The sequence below is a fragment of the Scyliorhinus torazame genome, chromosome 1, assembly GCF_047496885.1.
Source record: "Scyliorhinus torazame isolate Kashiwa2021f chromosome 1, sScyTor2.1, whole genome shotgun sequence".
NCBI lineage: Eukaryota > Metazoa > Chordata > Chondrichthyes > Carcharhiniformes > Scyliorhinidae > Scyliorhinus > Scyliorhinus torazame.
In genome coordinates this window covers 346,164,384-346,184,832 of record NC_092707.1, presented here as the reverse complement: position 1 = coordinate 346,184,832, position 20,449 = coordinate 346,164,384, and the positions used below count along the sequence as shown (strand labels likewise).

General features: G+C 48.0%; 1 protein-coding gene across 3 annotated transcripts in view; it reads right to left on the bottom strand.

Moving 5' to 3' along the window:
* Nucleotides 1–17,635, bottom strand: part of ubr2 (ubiquitin protein ligase E3 component n-recognin 2) — a 231,668-nt gene extending 214,033 nt beyond the window's left edge. For all 3 annotated transcript variants that reach the window (XM_072510121.1, XM_072510112.1, XM_072510130.1), the window contains exon 1: nt 17,531–17,635. In XM_072510121.1, coding sequence (XP_072366222.1) covers nt 17,531–17,608 — 78 coding nt within the window. In that variant the 5' untranslated portion in view covers nt 17,609–17,635. The remainder of the gene's footprint in view (nt 1–17,530) is intronic.
* Nucleotides 17,636–20,449: the final 2,814 nt, after the last annotated feature.

Below are 20,449 nucleotides of genomic sequence, written 5' to 3'. Positions count from 1 at the left end.
TTTTCCATCCCCCTCTATCCCACCTGAAACATCTAAATCATGGAACATTTACCTGCCAAACAACCAAGTCTCTGTAATGGCAACAATATCAAAGTTCCAAGTACTAATCCAAGCTTTAAATTAATCTGCCTTACCTGTTATACTTCTCACCTTGAAACAAATGCACTTCAGACCAGCAGCCCTGCTGTGTTCAGCAACATCTCCCTGCTTGCTCTTCCTCGGAGTCTTACTGGCCCTATTCTCTAGTTCCCCCTCAGTTATTTCACCTTCTGACCTTTTGCGTTCCCACTCCCCGGCACACCAGTGTGACACTAACAAACCTCGCGGACAGGATATTTATGCCACTCCAGTTTGGAAGCAACCCGTTCTTCTTGTTAAAGTCCCACCTGCCCCAGAAGAGATCCCAATGGTCCAGATATCTGAAAGCCTCCCTCCTACACCAGCTGTTTAGCCACATGCTTAGCTGTGCTATCTTCCCATTTCTAGCCTCACTGGCATGTGGCATAGGGAGTAATCCTGAGACTACAACCCGAGAGGTCCTTTTTTTTCTCTTTCTAACGCCCATAACTCCTGCTGCAGGACCTTGTCACTCTTCCTGCCTATGTCATTAGTACCAATATGTACCAAGACCTCTGGCTTCTCCCCCTCCCCCTTCAGAATGCTCCCTGCCCGTTCAGACATCCTGGACCCTGCCACTAGGGAGGCAACATACTATCCTAGAGTCTCTTTTATGTCCACAGAAGTGCATATTTGTGCCTCTGACAATAGAGTCCCCTATAGCTAGAGCTCTTCTGCACTTTATTCCTCCATGCTTAACAACAGAGCGAACTGTGGTGCCGCTGCTTTGGCTGCTGCTGTTTTCCCCTGATAGCTCTTCCCCCCCTAACAGCATCCAAAACGGTATACTTGTTAGAGAGGGGGACAGTCATAGGGAATTCCTGGCATGCCCCTTCTAGCAATTACTAATTTCTTCTTTCACAAGATGTGGGCATCACTGGCTAAACTATCTTTAAGTGGAGAAGGTGATGGTGAGCCACCTTCTTGAACTGCTGCAGTCAATATAGTGCAGGCGTACCCACAGTGAAGTCAAGAAGGAAGTCCCAGGATTTTGACCGATACAAAAAACTAACAGCTTAGTACTTTTCAGAAACTTTAAAAAGCCAATCTAGCCTCTTGTCAAGAGCCTCCACATCCTAATGAAAAAAAGAACAAAAAAGTGATGTCCTGATGCATCTGCCACGCTGCCTCTTGAAGAAAAGCCAACATTTTTTACACATCTGAAACAAGCATAACTTGCTTCACCTCATTCTGATCTTAGGCTTATGGTCATGAACTGAGACCCTCTCAAGTTTTATGATTCTGAAGCAACCCAGTTCATCCCAGAATAATTTCCCCCATTTCAACACATCACCTACAACTCCTTGGCCACGAGAGTGAGAAAGAAATTGGACCAAGTGATGACCTTTATCGCACAGCCTTGGTTATGGTAGCTATCCTATAATTTACAGTGAACTTTCTCCAGAATCCCAACCCCCATCCCACTCCTGCCTGAGATTGATTGTTTTAACACCCAGAGGAATGCCAGGTCACCATCACTTCTCCTCCACATCCACCTCATCTCCTCCACGGCCACCTCAGCAGCCTACCGTTACCACCTCAATTGCTGGGCAGTCAAGAGAATGCAAGGCAATGTCAATCATCCTCATCATTCACTCTCCCATCTCCACTGCCTTTTCCACCTACATCCTGTCTCCCTCCTACCCATATCATCTTCTGTCCTTTCTGTACCATTCTCCTTCCAAAGTCAGGCTCAATAGCAAGTGGATTCCTCCATTTTATATGAATACAGCATTTTAAAGATATTTTTAAGTTATTGTTTTAACCTTTCAGGCAGTACATGCCTCTTTGCTGCGCCATTCACGCTGCTTCATTGAAATTAGAGGTTAATTGATTATTTTAAAAACATGAAGGCAAACAAGTAAGAGCAGGAATAATAAATATGCACAACAGATATTCAAGTGATAAGTTGAAGTTGTTGCAGCATGAGCTCAAATGATAGTGGCAGTTGCAGAGGTGCAGTCTTGAGGCAAGAGTGTGGCTATTTGTAGCAGAGGTGGTGCATGAGGTGAAAGAGCAAACATTCTAAAAGATAACAAAACGATGGAAGCAGGCAGTCCGAGTACGTGGAGTTTGTCGATCAGTTCAGAGCTGAATGGAATACCCAAGTTGCAAAATTTCTGATTCAATCTGAATGAGAAACCAGGGAGCGAAACAAAGTTAGAAACTCTTTGGCATAACAATCTGGTGACATGGAGATGGTTGTGAAGAGGCTATATATCTTTAGCCTATTGGTGGAGACTGGCCCCATACAATAGATAATGTCACGAAGAAGTCCCATGCACTTCCGGGTGCGGCAATGACCAGCTGAGTCGCACGTTTCGGCAACTCACGTTGGAACGGACTTTTGGGCTCTTAATAGGAGCCCCAACGGCAATTTAAACGGCAAAAACACTGCGGTAAACCAGAAGGGAATCCCCTCGGACACGCATGGAAAAGGGAGAGGATTGCGGAGGATCCTCTGGAGCAGCGGCAAGGAAGGGAAGCTCAAAGCAAGATGGCGTCGGAAGGTGGCCGTTTGTTATGGGGCCCGGAGCAACAAGAGTTCCTGCGGCGCTGTGTGGAAGAGCTGAAGAAGGAGTTGAAGAAGGAGTTGAAGAAGGAGTTGAAGAAGGAGCTGTTGGCCCCGATATTGCAGGCGATTGAAGGACTAAAAGAGCAGAGGACCCAAGAGCTGGAGCTTCGGGTCATGAAGGCAAAGACTGCTGAAAACGAAGATGAAATACAGGGCCTGATGGTGAAGGCAGAAATGCACGAGGCACAGCATAAAAGGTGTGTGGAGAGGTTGGAAGCGCTGGAGAATAACTCAAGGAGGAAGAATTTAAGAGTCCTGGGTCTTCCCGAAGGCGCAGAAGGGGCGGACGTCGGGACATATGTGAGCACGATGCTTCACTCGCTAATGGGATCGGTGGCCCCGACGGGCCCTTTGGAGGTGGAGGGAGCTTATCGAGTTCTGGCGCGAAGACCAAAGGCTGGAGAAATACCTCGAGCTATAGTGGTGAGGTTTCTCCGCTACAATGACAGAGAGACGGTTCTCAGATGGGCGAAGAAAACTCGGAGCTGTAGGTGGGAGAATGCGGTGATCTGCGTATACCAAGATTGGAGTGCGGCGGTGGCGAGAAGGAGGGCAAGTTTCAATCGGGCTAAGGTGGTGCTTCACAAAAAGAAGCTCCAGTTTGGAATGTTGCAACCGGCGAGATTGGGGGGGTTAACTGGGTTGCTGCTGCTAAGGAGAAGGGGGAGCTGTTATGAGATGGGGTGGTCGAGGCGGGAGGGCACCGTCGGGGGGATATACGGGTACGTGGGAACCGGGTGAGGAGCTGGGTTAAAAAAGGGGATGGCTAATCGACAAGGGGGGGGGGGGGGGGTAAAGAGCCCCCCAACCCGGCTAATCACGTGGAACGTGAGAGGGCTGAATGGGCCGATTAAAAGGGCACGGGTACTCGCACACCTAAAGAAATTAAAGGCAGATGTGGTTATGTTGCAGGAGACGCATCTGAAACTGATAGGCCAGGTCAGACTACGTAAAGGATGGGTGGGACAGGTATTTCATTCGGGTTTAGATGTGAAGAATAGGGGGTTGGCTATCTTAGTGGGGAAACGGGTACTGTTTGAGGCAAAGACCATAGTGGCGGACAGTGGGGGTAGATATGTGATGGTGAGTGGCAGATTGCAAGGGGAGGCGGTGGTTCTGGTGAACGTCTACACCCCGAACTGGGATGATGCAAATTTTATGAGGCGTATGTTGGGACGTATCCCGGACCTGGAGGCGGGAAAGTTGGTAATGGGGGGAGACTTCAATACGGTGCTTGATCCAGGGCTGGACCGGTCGAGGTTCAGGACCGGGAGGAGGCCGGCAGCGGCCAGGGTGCTCAAGGACTTCATGGAGCAGATGGGAGGGGGAGACCCCTGGAGATTTAGTAGGTCTAGGAGTAAGGAGTTTTCATTTTTCTCCCATGTTCACAAAGTATACTCACGGATAGACTTTTTTGTCTTGGGAAGGGCACTGATTCCGAAGGTGACAGGGATGGAATATACGGCCATAGCCATTTCGGACCACGCTCCACATTGGGTAGACCTGGAGGTAGGAGAGGAAAAAGAACAGCACCCACTCTGGAGAATGGATATGGGCTTATTGGCGGATGAGGGGGTTTGTTTAAGGGTGAGGGGGTGTATTGAAAGGTACTTGGAGCTTAATGACAATGGGGAGGTTCAGGTGGGAGTGGTCTGGGAGGCGTTGAAGGCGGTGGTCAGAGGGGAACTGATATCCATAAGGGCACATAAAGGGAAGCAAGAGGGTAAAGAAAGGGAGCGATTGTTGAAAGAACTTTTGAGGGTGGACAGGCAATATGCAGAGGCACCGGAGGAGGGACTGTACAGGGAAAGACAAAGGTTACATGTGGAGTTTGACCTGCTGACCACGGGCAAGGCAGAGGCACAGTGGAGGAGGGCACAGGGTGTACAATATGAGTATGGAGGGAAGGCGAGTCGGCTACTGGCCCACCAATTGAGGAAGAGGAGAGCAGCGAGGGAGATAGGTGGGGTGAGAGATGAGGAGGGAGAGATGGAACGGGGAGCGGAGAGAGTGAACAGGGTGTTCAAGGCATTCTATGAGAGGCTATAGAAGGCTCAGCCCCCGGAAGGGAGGGAGGGAATGAGGTGTTTCCTGGATCAGCTGGAATTCCCGAAGGTGGAGGAGCAGGAGAGGGCGGGACTGGGAGCACAGATTGAGATGGAGGAGGTGGTAAAAGGGATTGGGAGCATGCAAGCGGGGAAGGCCCCGGGACCGGACGGATTCCCGGTGGAATTTTATAGGAAATATATGGACCTACTGGCCCCGCTTTTGACGAGAACCTTTAATGAGGCCAGGGAAAGGGGGTAGTTGCCCCCGACTATGTCGGAGGTGACGATGTCGCTCCTTTTGAAGAAGGATAAAGACCCGCTGCAGTGTGGGTCCTACAGGCCCATTTCCCTTTTGAATGTAGATGCTAAGCTCCTGGCCAAGGTGATGGCGACGAGGATAGAGGACTGTGTCCCAGGGGTGGTCCACGAGGATCAAACTGGGTTCGTTAAGGGGAGACAGCTGAACACGAACATACGGAGGTTGCTAGGGGTAATGATGATGCCCCCACCAGAGGGGGAGGCAGAGATAGTGGTGGCGATGGACGCCGAGAAAGCATTCGACAGAGTGGAGTGGGATTATCTGTGGGAGGTGCTGAGGAGATTTGGTTTTGGAGAAGGGTTTATTGGATGGGTACAGCTGCTGTACAGGGCCCCGGTGGCGAGTGTGATCACGAACAGGCAGAGGTCCGACTACTTCCGTCTTCATAGAGGGACAAGGCAGGGGTGTCCCCTGTCTCCGTTACTGTTTGCATTGGCGATTGAGCCCCTGGCCATAGCACTAAGGGGCTCCAGGAAGTGGAGGGGAGTACTCAGGGGAGGAGAAGAACACCGGGTATCTTTGTATGCAGATGATTTATTGCTGTATGTTGCGGACCCAGTGGAGGGGATGCCTGAGATAATGCAGACACTCAGGGAGTTTGGGGAATTTTCGGGGTACAAATTGAATATGGGGAAGAGTGAGTTGTTTGTGGTGCATCCGGGGGAGCAGAGCAGGGGAATAGATGATTTACCGCTGAGGAAGGTAATAAGAGATTTCAGGTACTTAGGGATTCAGATAGCCAGGAGTTGGGGAACCATACATAGGCTTAATTTAACAAGATTGGTGGAACAGATGGAGGAGGATTTTAAGAGATGGGACATGGTACCCCTGTCATTGGTGGGTAGGGTGCAGGCGGTCAAAATGGTAGTCCTCCCGAGATTCCTTTTTGTGTTTCAGTGCCTTCCGGTGATGGTCACGAAGGCTTTTTTCAAGAAAATAGAGAAAAGTGTCATGAGTTTTGTGTGGGCCGGGAAGACTCCGAGAGTGAGGAGGGGGTTCTTGCAGCATAGCAGGGATAGGGGGGGGCTGGCACTACCGAGCCTAAGTGAATACTACTGGGCCGCCAATATCTCAATGGTGTGTAAGTGGATGGGAGAAGGGGAGGGAGCGGCGTGGAAGAGATTGAAGATGGCGTCCTGCAAAGGAACCAGCTTACAAGCACTGGTGACAGCGCCGTTGCCGTTCTCCCCAAAGAAATACACATGTCCAGTGGTGGTGGCAACGCTAAAAATTTAGGGGCAGTGGAGACGACATAGGGGAAGGACGGGAGCCTCGGTGCGGTCCCCGATAAGAAATAATCATAGGTTTGTCCCGGGGAGAATAGATGGGGGATTTGGAGCATGGCAGAGAGCTGGGGTTGTGCAACTGAGAGATCTGTTCGTAGACGGGACGTTTGCGAGTCTGGGAGCGCTGACGGAAAAATATGGGTTGCCCCAAGGGAATGCATTTCAGTACATGCAACGGAGGGCATTTGCGAGGCAACAGGTGAGGGAATTCCCGCAGCTCCCGATGCAGGAGATTCAAGTCAGAGTGATCTCAGGGACATGGGTGGGGGATGGTAGGGTGTCGGATATATACAGGGAAATGAGGGACGAGGGGGAGATCATGGTGGATGAGCTGAAGGGGAAATGGGAAGAAGAGCTGGGGGAAGAGATTGAGGCGGGGCGGTGGGCTGATGCCCTACGTAGGGTAAACTCGTCGTCCTCGTGCGCCAGGCTAAGCCTGATTCAATTTAAGGTTTTGCACAGGGCGCATATGACCGGAGCAAGGCTCAGTAAATTTTTTTGGGGTAGAGGATAGGTGTGGGAGATGCTCGAGAAGCCCAGCAAACCACACCCACATGTTTTGGTCATGCCCGGCACTGCAGGGGTTCTGGGTGGGGGTGGCAAAGGTGCTTTCGAAGGTGGTGGGGGTCAGGCTCGAGCCAGGCTGGGGGTTGGCTATATTTGGGGTTGCAGAAGAGCTGGGAGTGCAGGAGGCGAAAGAGGCTGATGTCTTGGCCTTTGCGTCCCTAGTAGCCCGGCGAAGGATATTGCTTATGTGGAAGGAAGCCAAACCCCCGGGCGTGGAGACCTGGATAAATGACATGGCAGGGTTTATAAAACTAGAAAGGATAAAGTTCGCACTAAGGGGTTCGGCTCAAGGGTTCACCAGGCGGTGGGAACCGTTCATTGACTACCTCGCAGAACGATAAAGGAAATGGGAAGGTAACAGCAGCAACCCAGGGGGGAAGAGAGCTCGGGCAGGTCCTCAGAGGTGTTTTTGTATAGATATTTGTACTTGGTTATGTATATTGGATTGTTTGATTTTATCGCTGGAGAGTTATTATTTTTGTTATGGCAGTTGCCATTTAGTTTATATATTATTTATTTATTTGTTAAAACGGTCACTGTTATATATATTGTTTTATTGTTGTAAAAAGGTAAACCTTTGTATTGTTTTGTTTGACCGGAAAAAAATTTGAATAAAATATATATTTTTTAAGAAGAAGTCCCATGCAAACAAAGAAAAATGAACTTTGAAGCATGCCAGTGTGCGATTGCTGCACAGGGTCAGGAAGAGAAACCATTGCTTAAAATGTAAGAGCCAAACTAATTAAAATTAATTCTGTTTACGTCAACAGTATCACAAAGACAATATGATCAATTGTGTCAATGCCTTGGACAGGGCAATGAGGACAAAAGGAAGGAAAACACTGGGTAACATAAAAGGATGCAGCTGTTGAATTGACTGACTACTGGTGGCTGATGAAAGCTGGACTGGAAGAATTCAAAGGGAAAGATTAGCATGACAGTGGGTAACATTAATCCTGCAATGATCTCAAGAGACATTTGATAACAGGTACAACGAAGTTCAGAGAAACCGCCCTTGACTCTCAACTTTGTTCTGAAGTCAAAACTAGGCTCTGACTCAAGATTGACATAAGTATCCACTTGGCTCATAGCTAGCACTCATCAGATTCAGAAAATTACAGATCTGAGCTCTTCTCCATAATGAGAACGTAACTGAGGCTGAGAATGACAAGCTTATTTTAAATAGAGGGCTTGATGAAACATCCTGGAGCTTCCCATGGGCCATATTCAACACACTGAGGTAGACTTTGGACACGGAGTGCTAGCTGCAATGAGTGAGTCTCTGGAGTTGGGTTAAGTGTGGAAGCTTTATGAAGTGGGGGAGGGAGGTATTGCTGTGTTTTGATTTCATTACTACGTTCGCAGGTCAGTGGGGCAGGAGCAGGCCAAGGTCAGAGAGCTGGGAAATAAGCTGCAGTCCTACAACATAGAGTGAAAATGCCCATGTGATATCACAGTTAAGTGTTTGGTAGGTGAATATTTCTCTCTTCTACCTTTTCAGACTTGCTTTCAGATTGAAGGCTAGGTAGAAAACATCAGAGCAAAACAAAAGATCATTCGTAAAATGAAAACAAATTGAAAATCTAATTAAATAGGGTAGGGATGGAAGGCCAGACGACATGTTGTTGCTGCATGTGGGAGATGGTGGACCCCATTGTGGTTCATAGCGACCATATCCATAGCAAATGCTGGTTGCTCAAGGAAGTCAGAACGTCCAATTCACCTAACAAGAATGTCTTTCGGGACTTGTGGGAGGAAACCGAAGCACCCGGAGGAAACCCACGCAGACACAGGGAGAACGTGCAGACTCCGCGTAGAGAGACCCAAGCCGGGAATCTAACCTTGGACGCTGGCACACTGAAGCAACAGTGCTAACCACTGTGCTACCATGCAAATACTTGGTGGTAAAAAAAATGGAGTACTGTGGGGAAAGAGCAGTGGCTGGGGAGGGGGTTAACGGAACAATATTAATTTGATCGCTCTATCAGAGAGCTGATACAGACACAATGGCCGAAATGGGCTCCTTTTATGCAACATCATTCTATGATTCTATATTAAAATTGTTGGGGAGGGTAGCATAGTGGTAATGTCAGTGGACTAGTAATCCAGAGACCCAGAGGAACTTAGGCTCAGAGCTAATGAGCTGAATTCTGAGCTTGACATTGTGACATATTCGAGTTGCCTGGACGCTGTGCTTCAAGAGGCAGATTGACTGCCTTGAATTTGTTCAGTGGCGAGGGACAGGAGGGTGTGACTACAAATGAGGCAGGTAGAGGTTTCCAAGAGGGAGCACTGCAGGAACTTCAGCCCCTGCCCTTGTCTAACAAGTTTGACATTCATGCTCCTTGTGTGGACAAGAGGAGGGACTGTGTGGAGAATGAACAAACTGATCATAGCACCATGGAATAGGGAACCATTCAAGTGAGATGGGGGGGGCTTCCTTTTGGGTTATGGGGGCGAGACCCACACAGTCAGGTGGAGAATGTGTAAACTCCACTGGGACAATGACCTGGGGCCAAGATCGAACCCAGGTCCTCAGCACTGTGAAGCAACAGTGCCAACAACTGCGCCATTGTGCCGCCCTGGAACAAGGCAAAACTAATGCTTCTTTTGTTAAACACACATAGAATTCGGCACAATAATAATGAATTAACAGCTTAAATTGAGATTGACCTGGTTACAGGAAGATCAAAACAGGGAACTACATATTCGGGGGTATGTGACTTTTCCTAAGACAGGCAGGAAGGAGAGAATGGAGGAGTAGCTTTGTTAGTAAGAGATAGAATAAGTACAATAGCAAGAAAATGATCTTGGATCGGAAGATGTAGAATCCATATGGGTGGAGGTCAGAAATAACATGGGGAAGAAAACACTGGTGGGAGTAATCTATAGGCCCCCAAACAGTAGCTATACTGTAGGGTGGAGAATAAATCAGGAGATAACAATGGCACGTAAAAAAGGCAGTACTTTAATAATGGGTGACTTTAATCTTCATGTAGATTGGGAAATCAATTGGCTAAGGGGTAGCCTGGAGGAAGAATCCGAATGCATTCAGGACAGTTTCTAAGAACAAATGTGGATCCAACTGGAGAATGAGGGCAGAATTGGTTGGAGTGGATTAGGAGAGGAGAGGAGTTGAGCAGGAAAGACGGTTGTTCAGCAATGGCAAACTTGAAAATAGATCATGACTCACAACAAAAACATATCCTAGTAAGGAAGAAGGATTCTCGGAAGGGGCTACATGGACCATGGTTAACCAAGGAAGTGAAGGCTAGTATTAAACTGAAAGAAAAAACATATAATGTGGCAAAGGTTCATGGCAAGCCAGAGCATTGGGAAAGTATTTAAAATCAACAAAAGATGAGCAAGAAAATAATAGAGGAAGAAGATAAACTATGAAAGTAAACTAGCAAGTAATATAAAAACGGACAGCAAGAGCTTGAGAGGCTAGACTGAACATAAGTTCCTTAGAGAATGAGCCTGGGAAATAGTAATAGGGAACCAGAAAATAACAGAGAAATTAAACAAATACCTTGCATCAGTCTACACGGTGGAAGATACGAAGAACATTCCAAAAATAGATAATCAGGGGCAGAAGGGGGAAAATAAATACAATAATAACGGTTTTGTGGCACTTCCACCATGCTAAATGGGATAGACTTTGAACAGATCTAGCAACTCAAGACAAGGCATCCACGAGGTGCTGTGGGCCATCAGCAGCAGCAGAATTGTACTCGACCACAATCAGCAATGTCATGGTCCGGCATATCCCCCACTCCACCATTACCACCAAGCCAGGAGATCAACCCTGGTTCAATGAGGAGTTCAGAACATGCCAGGAGCAACACCAGGCATACCGAAAAATGAGGTGTCAGCCTGGTAAAGCTACAACTCAGGACTACTGTGTGCCAAACAGCATAAGCAGCAAGTAATAGACAGAGCTAAGCAATTCCACAACGAATGCATCAGATCTAAGCTCTACAGTCCTGCCACATCCAGCCCTGAATGGTGGTAGGCAATTAAACAACTCACTGGCAGAGGAGGCTCCACAAATATCCCCATCTCAATGATGGAGGAGCCCGGCATATATGTGCAAAAGACGAGGCTGAAGGATTCGTAACAATCTTCAGCCACAAGTGCCAAGTGAATGATCCATCTCGGTCTAATCCGGGGGTCCCCAGCATCACAGATGTCAGTCTTCAGCCAATATGATTCACTTCATGTGATATCAAGAAACAGCTGAAAGCACTGGATACTGCAACAGGGATGGGCCCTGACAATATTCGGACAATAGACTTGTGCTCCAGAACTTGCCACACCCCTAACCAAGCTGTTCCAGTACCGCTATAACATTGACATCTATCCGTCAATGAAGAAATGTAGAAAATTGCCGAGGTGTCTCCTGTACACGAGAAACAGGACAAATCCAGCCCAGGCAATTAACTTAGCAGTCCACTCTCCATCATCAGCAAAGAGATGGGAGGAGTCATCAACAGTGCTATCAAGCTATACTTACGGAGCAATAACCGGCTCACGGAAACTCAATTTGGGTTCCGCCAGGGTCACTCCGTTCCTGACCTCATTACAGCCTCAGTTCAAACATGGACAAAAGAACTGAATACCAGAGGTGAGGTGAGAGTGACTGCTCTTGATATCAAGGCAGCATTTGACTATGGCATCAAGGAGCCCTCGCTAAAATGGAGTCAATGGGAATCAGGGGGAAAACTCTCCGCTGGTTGGAGTCATACCTGGCACAAAGGAGTCCTGGTTGTGGTGGTTGTAAGTCATTCATCTCAGCTCCAGAACATCACTGCAGGAGTTCCTCAGGGTAGTGTCCTAGGCCCAACCATTTTCCACTCCTTCATCAATGACTTTCCTTCCATCATAAGGTCAGAAGTGGGGTTGCTCGCAGATGACTGCACAATGCTCACCATTCGCGACTCCTCAGATAATGAAGCCGTCCATGTCCCAATGCAGCACGATCTGGACAATATCCAGGCTTGGGCTGACAAGTTACATTCATGCCACACAAGTGCCAGGCAACGACCATCTCTGACAAGAGAGGTTCTTACTATCGCCCCTTGACATTCAAGGGCATTATCATCACTGAATCCCCCAAAATCAACATCCTGAATGTTACCATTGATCAGAAACGGAACTGGACTACAGTAGCACAGTGGTTAGCACTGTTGCTTCACAGCGCCAGGGACCCGGGTTGGATTCCCGGCTTGGGTCACTGTGCGGAGTCTGCATGCTCTCCCTGTGTCTGCGTGGGTTTCCTCCGGACGCTCAGGTTTCCTCCCACAAGTCCCGAAAGACATGCTTGTTAGGTGAACTGGATGTTTTGAACTCTCCTTCAGTCTACCCGAACAGGTGCTGGAGTGTGGTGACTAGAGGATTTTCACAGTAACTTCATTGCAATGTTAATCTAAGACTACTTGTGACACTAATAAAGAACATTATTATATTAATACTGTGGCTACCAGTGCAGGTCAAAGGCTAGGAATCCTGCGAGTATCTCACCTCCTGACCTCCCAAAGGCTGCCCATCATCTATAAGGCATAAGTGAGGAGTGCAATGGAATACTCTCCACTTGCCAGGACGAGTGCAGCTCCAACACTCAAGAAGTTAATAGGGAGGCAGTGGCGTAGTGGTAACATCACTGGAATAGCAATCCAAGGACTAGGCTAATGCTCTGGGAACACAGGTTCAAATGTCAATGTCACCAGATTCACTTATTCCTCGAGAGGAAATCTAATATCCTTCCATGTGACTCCAGAACCACAGCAATGTGGTTGTACCCTCTGAAATGGCAACTCAGTTGCAACAAACCGTAATGAAGTATCAAAGGCATGAAACCAAACAGCGCTCTGGATGTACTTACACCACAGTTCAAGGCAACGACTCACTACCACCTTCTCCAGGACGATTCGGGATGGACAATAAATGCTGGTCTAGCCAGCAATGCCCACATTCTTAGAATAACACACACCTACTATATCCCAATCCTGGGAGCCACAACCTTATAAAAGTCCCCATAACTAACCTCCACTATTTCCCAGATGTTCCAATCTCCCAAATGAATCCCATGCTATTTAGGGAGTTCTGTTCTCCCAAACCACTGCCTCCAGCACAAGTTCCAATTTCCTGAGCAATCCTCCCCTACCTTCCTGTCTTGGGAATCCCAAAGCGTTGGTGGATTTTCTGCTCCACCTGAATCAACTCTGTATCCCTCCTCTCAGGAATCCAAACCTCCCAAACACACCTCCTTCCCAATGTTCCAATCCCCCAATCCTCAGCAGTCCCAGACCATGAAAAGCAGTACCAGGGAGATTCACTATCAGTTCCATCAGTCTTGACAACCCTCAACATAGCACACCATTGGCTAAATTAAACTCTTAAATTGACAAGATATTGACACCTTTGAGCTAGGTTGATAGTTCTGTGTTCTACTGGGGGAGCACAACTGATTGGCAGAAGTTGCAAGTTCAAGTCCCACTCCAGGGAGTGTCGGTGCTGAGGGTTCTGCTGTCTTTCATATGAAATTTTGAACAACTTTAAACTAACACTCTCAGATGCTGTAAAATATCCCAAGGCACTATTCGGAGAGCAGCAGAGTTTTCCCTGGCTCCGAGCTAATATTAATGCCTCAACCATTAACATTAAACAGATCATCTGGTTACAGGTTTCACTGTTGTGCGCAGACTGACAGCCACATTTCCCTACATTGCAACAGTGTTGAACTTCAAATGTACTGAACTGGCTGAAATACGCTTTAGTATAGGACGGCAAATATTTCCTCAGAAAGCACTTTTCATGCATGGGGAATTAACCTCATTTCCTCGGCAACCCATCAAATAGGCTTAAATAAAAACAAAAGATGCTGGAATCTGTGGAAAGAGAAACAGAGTTAACATTTTGAATCCTTATGACTCTTCTTCATAGCTGGCTGTTCTGGACCAAATTGGCTGCTATTGTGGGCAGCACAGTAACACTGTTGCTTCACAGCTCCAGGGTCCCAGTTTTGATTCCTGTCTGTGTGGAGTCTACACGTTCTCCCCGTGCCTGCGTGGGTTTCCTCCGGGTGCTCCGGTTTCCTCCCACAAGTCCCGAAGGACGTGCTGTTAGGTAATTTGGACATTCTGAATTCTCCCTCAGTGTAATCAAGCAAGCGCCCGATAGTGGCGACTAGGGGCTTTTCACAGTAACTTCATTGCAGTGTTAATGAAAGCCTACTTGTGACAATAAAGGTTTTTTTTTTTTAAATTATTGAAATTTTGCCGGCCTTAAAATGACTGAACATCAAAATAACTATCAAGCACTTAAGAGCACCCCAAACACTTTAGAAAACACTTTTAGAAAACACTTCATTATTCTTGTTTAGTTTGGATAAAATTACACCCCACAAACTATCTTTTATGCAATATACAGATAGTTGACAGGCTTGCCAAGGTTTCAAACCTTGCTCAAAGGCTAATAAAATTTCTCTCAAAAATAAACCACTTCACAACTGAAGTGCAGATTTATGACAAGTGGTAATAGATTCAACTTAGACACGACCAAATTGCTATAAGTAATACATTTGGAGTGTGGCCAATTAACAGATAATAACAGCTGGTATTTTTAATGAATATTTTAACTCCGAAAGCTTGTTTTTTTTTTCCAGTCAACCTGCTCCTCTAGTTCCAGATTCTGGATATTTAAATATTGGTTACATATCATTAGATTAGATGTCAAATGAGAATTGGGGTCCAAATGTGGATGGAGGTGACACAGTGGCATTGCCGCTGCACGAGTAATCCCTGGGGATCTGGGTTTGAATCCCACCAATGCTAACCACTGCACCACCGTGCTGCCTCTGGGAAAAACCTTCCTGACCTCATCTTCACCTGTCTGCCTGCTGCAGATGCATCTGTCCATAGCAGTGTCGTTCGGAGTGACCACCGCACTGTCCTTGTGGATGCAAAGCCCAGTCTTCACACTGAAGATCCCCTCCATCATGTTATGTGGCACTACCGCCATTCAAAATGGGTCAGACTTTGAACAGACCAAGCAACTAAAGACTGGGCATCCATGCAGTGCTGTGGCCCATCAGCAGCTGAAGAATTGTATTCACCCACAATTTGTCACCTCATGGCTGGCATATCCCCCACAATACCATTACCACCAAACCAGGTATGGCTCAATGAAGACTGCAGGAGGGCATGCCAGGATCAACACCAGGCATACCTAAAAATGAAATATCAATCTGGTGAAACTTGGGACAGGGTTACTTGCGTACCAAACAGCATAAGCAGCAAGTAATAGACAGAGCTAAGCAATTCCACAACCAATAGACATAATGATGAAGGAACCCAGCACATCTGTGCAAAGGAGAAGGTTGAAGCATTCGTAACAATCTTCAGCCAGAGGTGCCGAGTAGATGATCCATCTCGGCTTCCTCTGGAGGTGTCCAGCATCACGTGTCAGTTTTCAGCCAATTAAATTCACTCCACATGATGTACACAAAAGGCTGAAGGCACTGGATATTGAAAAGGCTATGGGCCTTGACAATTTTCTGACAACAGTCCTCAAGTTTAATGCTCCAGAACTTGCCACACTCCTAACCAACCTGTTCCAGTACAGCAACAACACTGGCATCTGCATGGCAATTTGAAAATTGCCCAGGTATGTCCTGCACACAAAAGAAACAGGACAAATCCAACCAGGCCAACGACCACCCCATCAGTTTACTCTGAAACATTAGCAAAGTGATGGAAGGGTCATCAACAGTGCCATCTAACAGCACTTACTCAACAATAACCTGCTCACAGACGCCCAGTTTGGGTTCCACCGGAGACAATCAACTCATGACCTTGTTACAGCCTCAGTGCAAACATGGAGTGAAGAGCCAAATGAAAGCAGTGAGGCAAGAATAACTGCCCTTGGCATCAAGGCAACATTTGACCAAATATGGCACCAAGGAGACCTAGCAAAATTGGAACCAATGGGAATCAGGGAAAACTCTCAGCTGGTTGGAGTTCTACCTGGTGCAAAAGAACATGGTTGTGGTGATTGGAGGTCAATCATTTGAGCTCCAGGATATCACTGCAGAAATTCCTCACGGTAGTGTGCTAGTTACAACCATCTTCAGCTGCTTGATCAATGACCTTCCTTCCACCATAAAGTCAGAAATAAGGATGTTCGCAGATGACTGCACAATGTTCAGCACTGTTCATACCTCCTCAGATACTGAAGCAGTTCATATCCAAATGCAATAAGACCTGGATAATATCCAGGCTTGGACTGACAAGCGGCAAGTTATATTTCTGCCACACAAGTGCCAGGCAATGACCATCTCCAACAAGAGAGGATCGAACCATGGCTCCTTGACATCCAATGGCATTCCTGTCGCTGAATCAATTATCAACATCTTGGGACTAGACTAGCTCTTTTAATACTGTGGTTATGAGTGCAGGTCAAAGGCTTGGAATCCTGCAGCGAGAAACTCACCTCCTGGCTCCAGCTAAGCCTGTGCAACTCAACATACAAGGCTCAAGTCAGAATTGCAATGGAATACTCTCCACTTGCCCGGATGAGTGCAGTTCGAACAACATTCAAGCGCTCGATACCAGGCAGCACAGTGGCAAGCACTGCTGCTTCACGACGCTGAGGTCCCGGGTTCGATCCTGGCCCCGGGTCCCTGTCCGTGTGGAGCTTGCACATTCTCCCCGTGTCTGCGTGGATCTCACCCCCACAACCCAAAGATGCGCAGAGTAAGTGGATTGGCCATGCTAAAATAAATGGGGGGAAAAGTTCAACTCCAGGAGAAAGCAGCCCGCTTGACTGCCGCCTCTTCCACAAACATTCAATCCCTCCACCACTGGCGAAGTGTGACAGCCTTGTGCACAATCAACAAGGTGTACTGCAGGAACTCACCAAGGTTCCTTAGGCAACACCTTCCAAACGCACAACCACTACCATCTAGAAACACAAGAGCATCTGATACCTGTGAACCCCACCACTTAGAGGTTCCCCTCCAAGTCACTCAGCACACTGTCCCTTCACCGTCGCTGGGTCAAAATCCTGGAATTCCCTAACAGCACCGTGGGTGTAGCTACACCTCAGGGACTGTAGAGGTTCAAGAATACAGTTCACCACCACCTTCTGAAGGACAACTATGGATGAGCAATAAATTAGTGCTAACCAGCGACACCCACATCCCGCAAAATAATAAAACAATTTGTTCCTGATGAGGTTGTAACTTCACGTCAACAGCAGCAAGTGCCAAACCCGGCAAGTTAACAACGGAAGTGGACCTGCAGCTGTTGAAAAAAAACAAGTAATTGACAAACAATAACGACCATCCCCAAGTGTCGTGGAGATCCCCACAGGAGCTTAAAGCGCTGGCTGGTTCTTTCACCAGCCTTTCATGTGAGCCGCGGACACCATGTCTCAGCAAATCCGAGGAAAGCGCCTCAGGCCTGGGAGAGAGAGAGAGGTCTTTACATAGCAACCTTCCCTCTGTCTGAGAAATACAAACTGCTGCTTTCTGCCGGGGGAAGAAATCAACGGGAACACCGGTTTCCGACTGTATTAGCAGGAGGAAAATGAACAGAAGGTGGGTTATATTTCGTACCAAGGCGATGTCCTTCGCCGAACAGTCCATTAAAAACTTCGGGATGGACGGAACCTCGTCCGACTCAGTGGCGGCCATCTTGGATTTCTGGGCCTAAGAAACGGGAGCGGGTCTGAAAGCGGAAATGATCGTCACCAAGGCCAAACATCCGCTCTGCTGGGGGGCATGGGCCCTCAGCCAATCACCCTCTCCCATTGTCAGACCAATCATCAGGGCACCAAGTTCAGACAAAACCATTTATTTGTTATTTCAGTCTTTTTGACAACATATAACTGCTAAAACAATTCACTTGTTGACCAATTCACATTTTAGTTCATTTACCCCACCCCACCCTCCTTGAGCAGAAAACAAAATGCAGAAAATCTGAAGTAAAAGCAGAGAATGCTCACATTGACCTGAAGATCTCTCCCCAGATGCTGCCTCCCTGGGGCGGCACAGTAGTTAGCACGGGGTGGCACAGTGGTTAGCACTGCTGTCTCACAGCGCCAGGGACCCGGGTTCGATTCCGGCCTTGGGTGACTGTGTGGAGTCTGCACGTTCTACCCGCGTCTGCGTGAGTTTCCTCCAGGTGCTCCGTTTTCCTCTCACAGTACAAAGATGGGCAGGTTAGGTGGATTGGCCATGCTAAATTGTCCCTTTGTGTCCAACGGGGATAATAATAATAATCTTTATTGTCACAAGTAGGCTTACATTAACACTGCGATGAAGTTACCGTGAAAAGTCCCCAGTGGCCACATTCCGGCGCCTGTTCGGGCACACAGTAGGAGAATTCAGAATGTCCAAATTACCTAACAGCATGTCTTTCGAGACGTGGGGTTACAGGGATAAGGCAGGGGAGTGGGTCTAGGGTAGGGTGTTTTTTCGGTGGGTAGGTGCAGACCTGATGGGCCAAATGGCCTCTTTCTTTACTGGAAGAATTCTGTGATTTTATTCTATGAACATTTCCAGTATTTTCTGCTTGTCTGGGTCAGATTTTTTTCTCTCCACCAGATCACACCTTGCTTAACATTCCTGCATCAGATTTGCAAATTATTGTGTGGACCATTCCGAAATATCAAAACATAAACCAAATCTTCAAAAAAAAAAAAATTTAAAAAAAATAAAATAAAAAAAAAAAATAAAATAAACCAAATCTTCAATTTCTGCTCTGTCAGATTATCTTGACCCCAGTGTTTTGGGATTATCGAAGCAAAAAGATGGCTGCTACGCCTACTTCTGATGGCACAACAATCCCTGCTGCAAGTGCTGTATGTAAGTCAGGAGGGTACAACCAACTTCAACTTCTGTTGTTCAATAAGCTGCAAACCAGATGCGGAACATCAAGTGAGATATTTGAGACACTGCTTCATCCGGAGTTCCAAAACTGAATTATAGTTGTTTCTCAGTTTCAGAATTAAATCTTCTATCAGTAGTGAACATGAAATGACTAGATTATCATAAACAGAGGACTTGGGAAGAGGCTATTCGGTTCTTCAGCTCTTCAAGCCTGCTGCACCACTCAATAAGATCATGGCTGATCTAATTGTGGCAATTGAGCTATGGCTCTTAGGGAGTCCAGGAACTGGAGGGAGCAGGTCAGAGGGGGGGGGGGGGGGGGGGGTGGCACCGGGTTTCGTTGTATGCCGATGACCTGTTACTGTATGTGGCGGACCTAGTGGGGTGGATGCCGGAGGTGATGTGGATCCTCAGGGAGTCTGGGGACTTTTCCGGGTATAAGCTCAACGTGGGGAAGAGTGAGCTCTTCGTGGTACACCCAGGGGACCAGGGAAGGGGGATAGATGAGCTTCCACTGAAGAGGGCGGAAAGGAGTTTTCGGTACCTGGGGATTCAGGTGGCCAGGAGCTGGGGGGCCCTACACAAGATCAACTTGACGAGGCTGGTGGAGCAGATGGAGGAGGAGTTTAAAAGGTGGGATATGCTGCCACTCTCCTTGGCGGGTAGGGTACATTCAGTGAAGATGACGGTGCTCCCGAGGTTTTTATATTCCAGTGCCTCCCCATCCTGATCCCTAACGCCTTTTTTAAGCGGGTCAGTAGGAGCATCATGGGATTCGTGTGGGCGAAAAAGACCCCGAGGGTGAGAATGGTGTTTCTGGAGCGTAGTAGGGACAAAGGAGGGTTAGCGTTACCTAATCTGTGTGGGTATTACTGGGCTGCCAATGTGGCGATGATACGCAAGTGGGTAATGGAAGGGGAGGAGGCGGCGTGGTAGAGGCTGGAGATGGCGTCCTGTATGGGCACGAGTCTGGGAACACTGGTGACAGCACCGCTGCCGCTCCCGCCGACTAGGTACACCACGAGTCCGGTGGTGGCGGCGACTTTGAAAATTTGGGGGCAGTGGAGACACCACAGGGGTGAGGTAGAGGCTTCGGTTTGGTCCCCGATCCGGGAGAACCATCGGTTTGTCCCAGGGAGAATGGATGGAGGGTTCCTGAGCTGGCACAGGGCAGGAATTAGAAGGATGGGGGAACCTGTTTTTAGATGGCATGTTTGCGAGCCTTGGGGCGCTGGAGGAAAGATTCGGGCTTCCCCCCGGAAATGCCTTCAGGTACATGCAGGTAAGGGCGTTTGTAAAACGGCAGGTGAGGGAGTTCCCGCTGCTTCCAGCACTCAGGATCCAGGATAGGGTGCGCTCGGGGGTGTGGGTTGGAGAGGGCAGGGTCTCGGCGATCTACCAGGAGATGCAGGAGGAGGAGGAGACCTCGGTGGAGGAGCTAAAGGGTAAATGGGAGGAGGAGCTTGGGGAGGAGATAGACGAGGGTACGTGGGCGGACAGCCTGGGTAGGGTTAATTCTTCTTCCTCTTGCGCCAGGCTTAGCCTGATACAATTTAAGGTTCTTCACAGAGCGCATATGACAGGGGTGAGGCTGAGCAGGTTCTTTGGGGTGGAAGACAGGTGTGGGAGGTGCTCAGGAAGCCC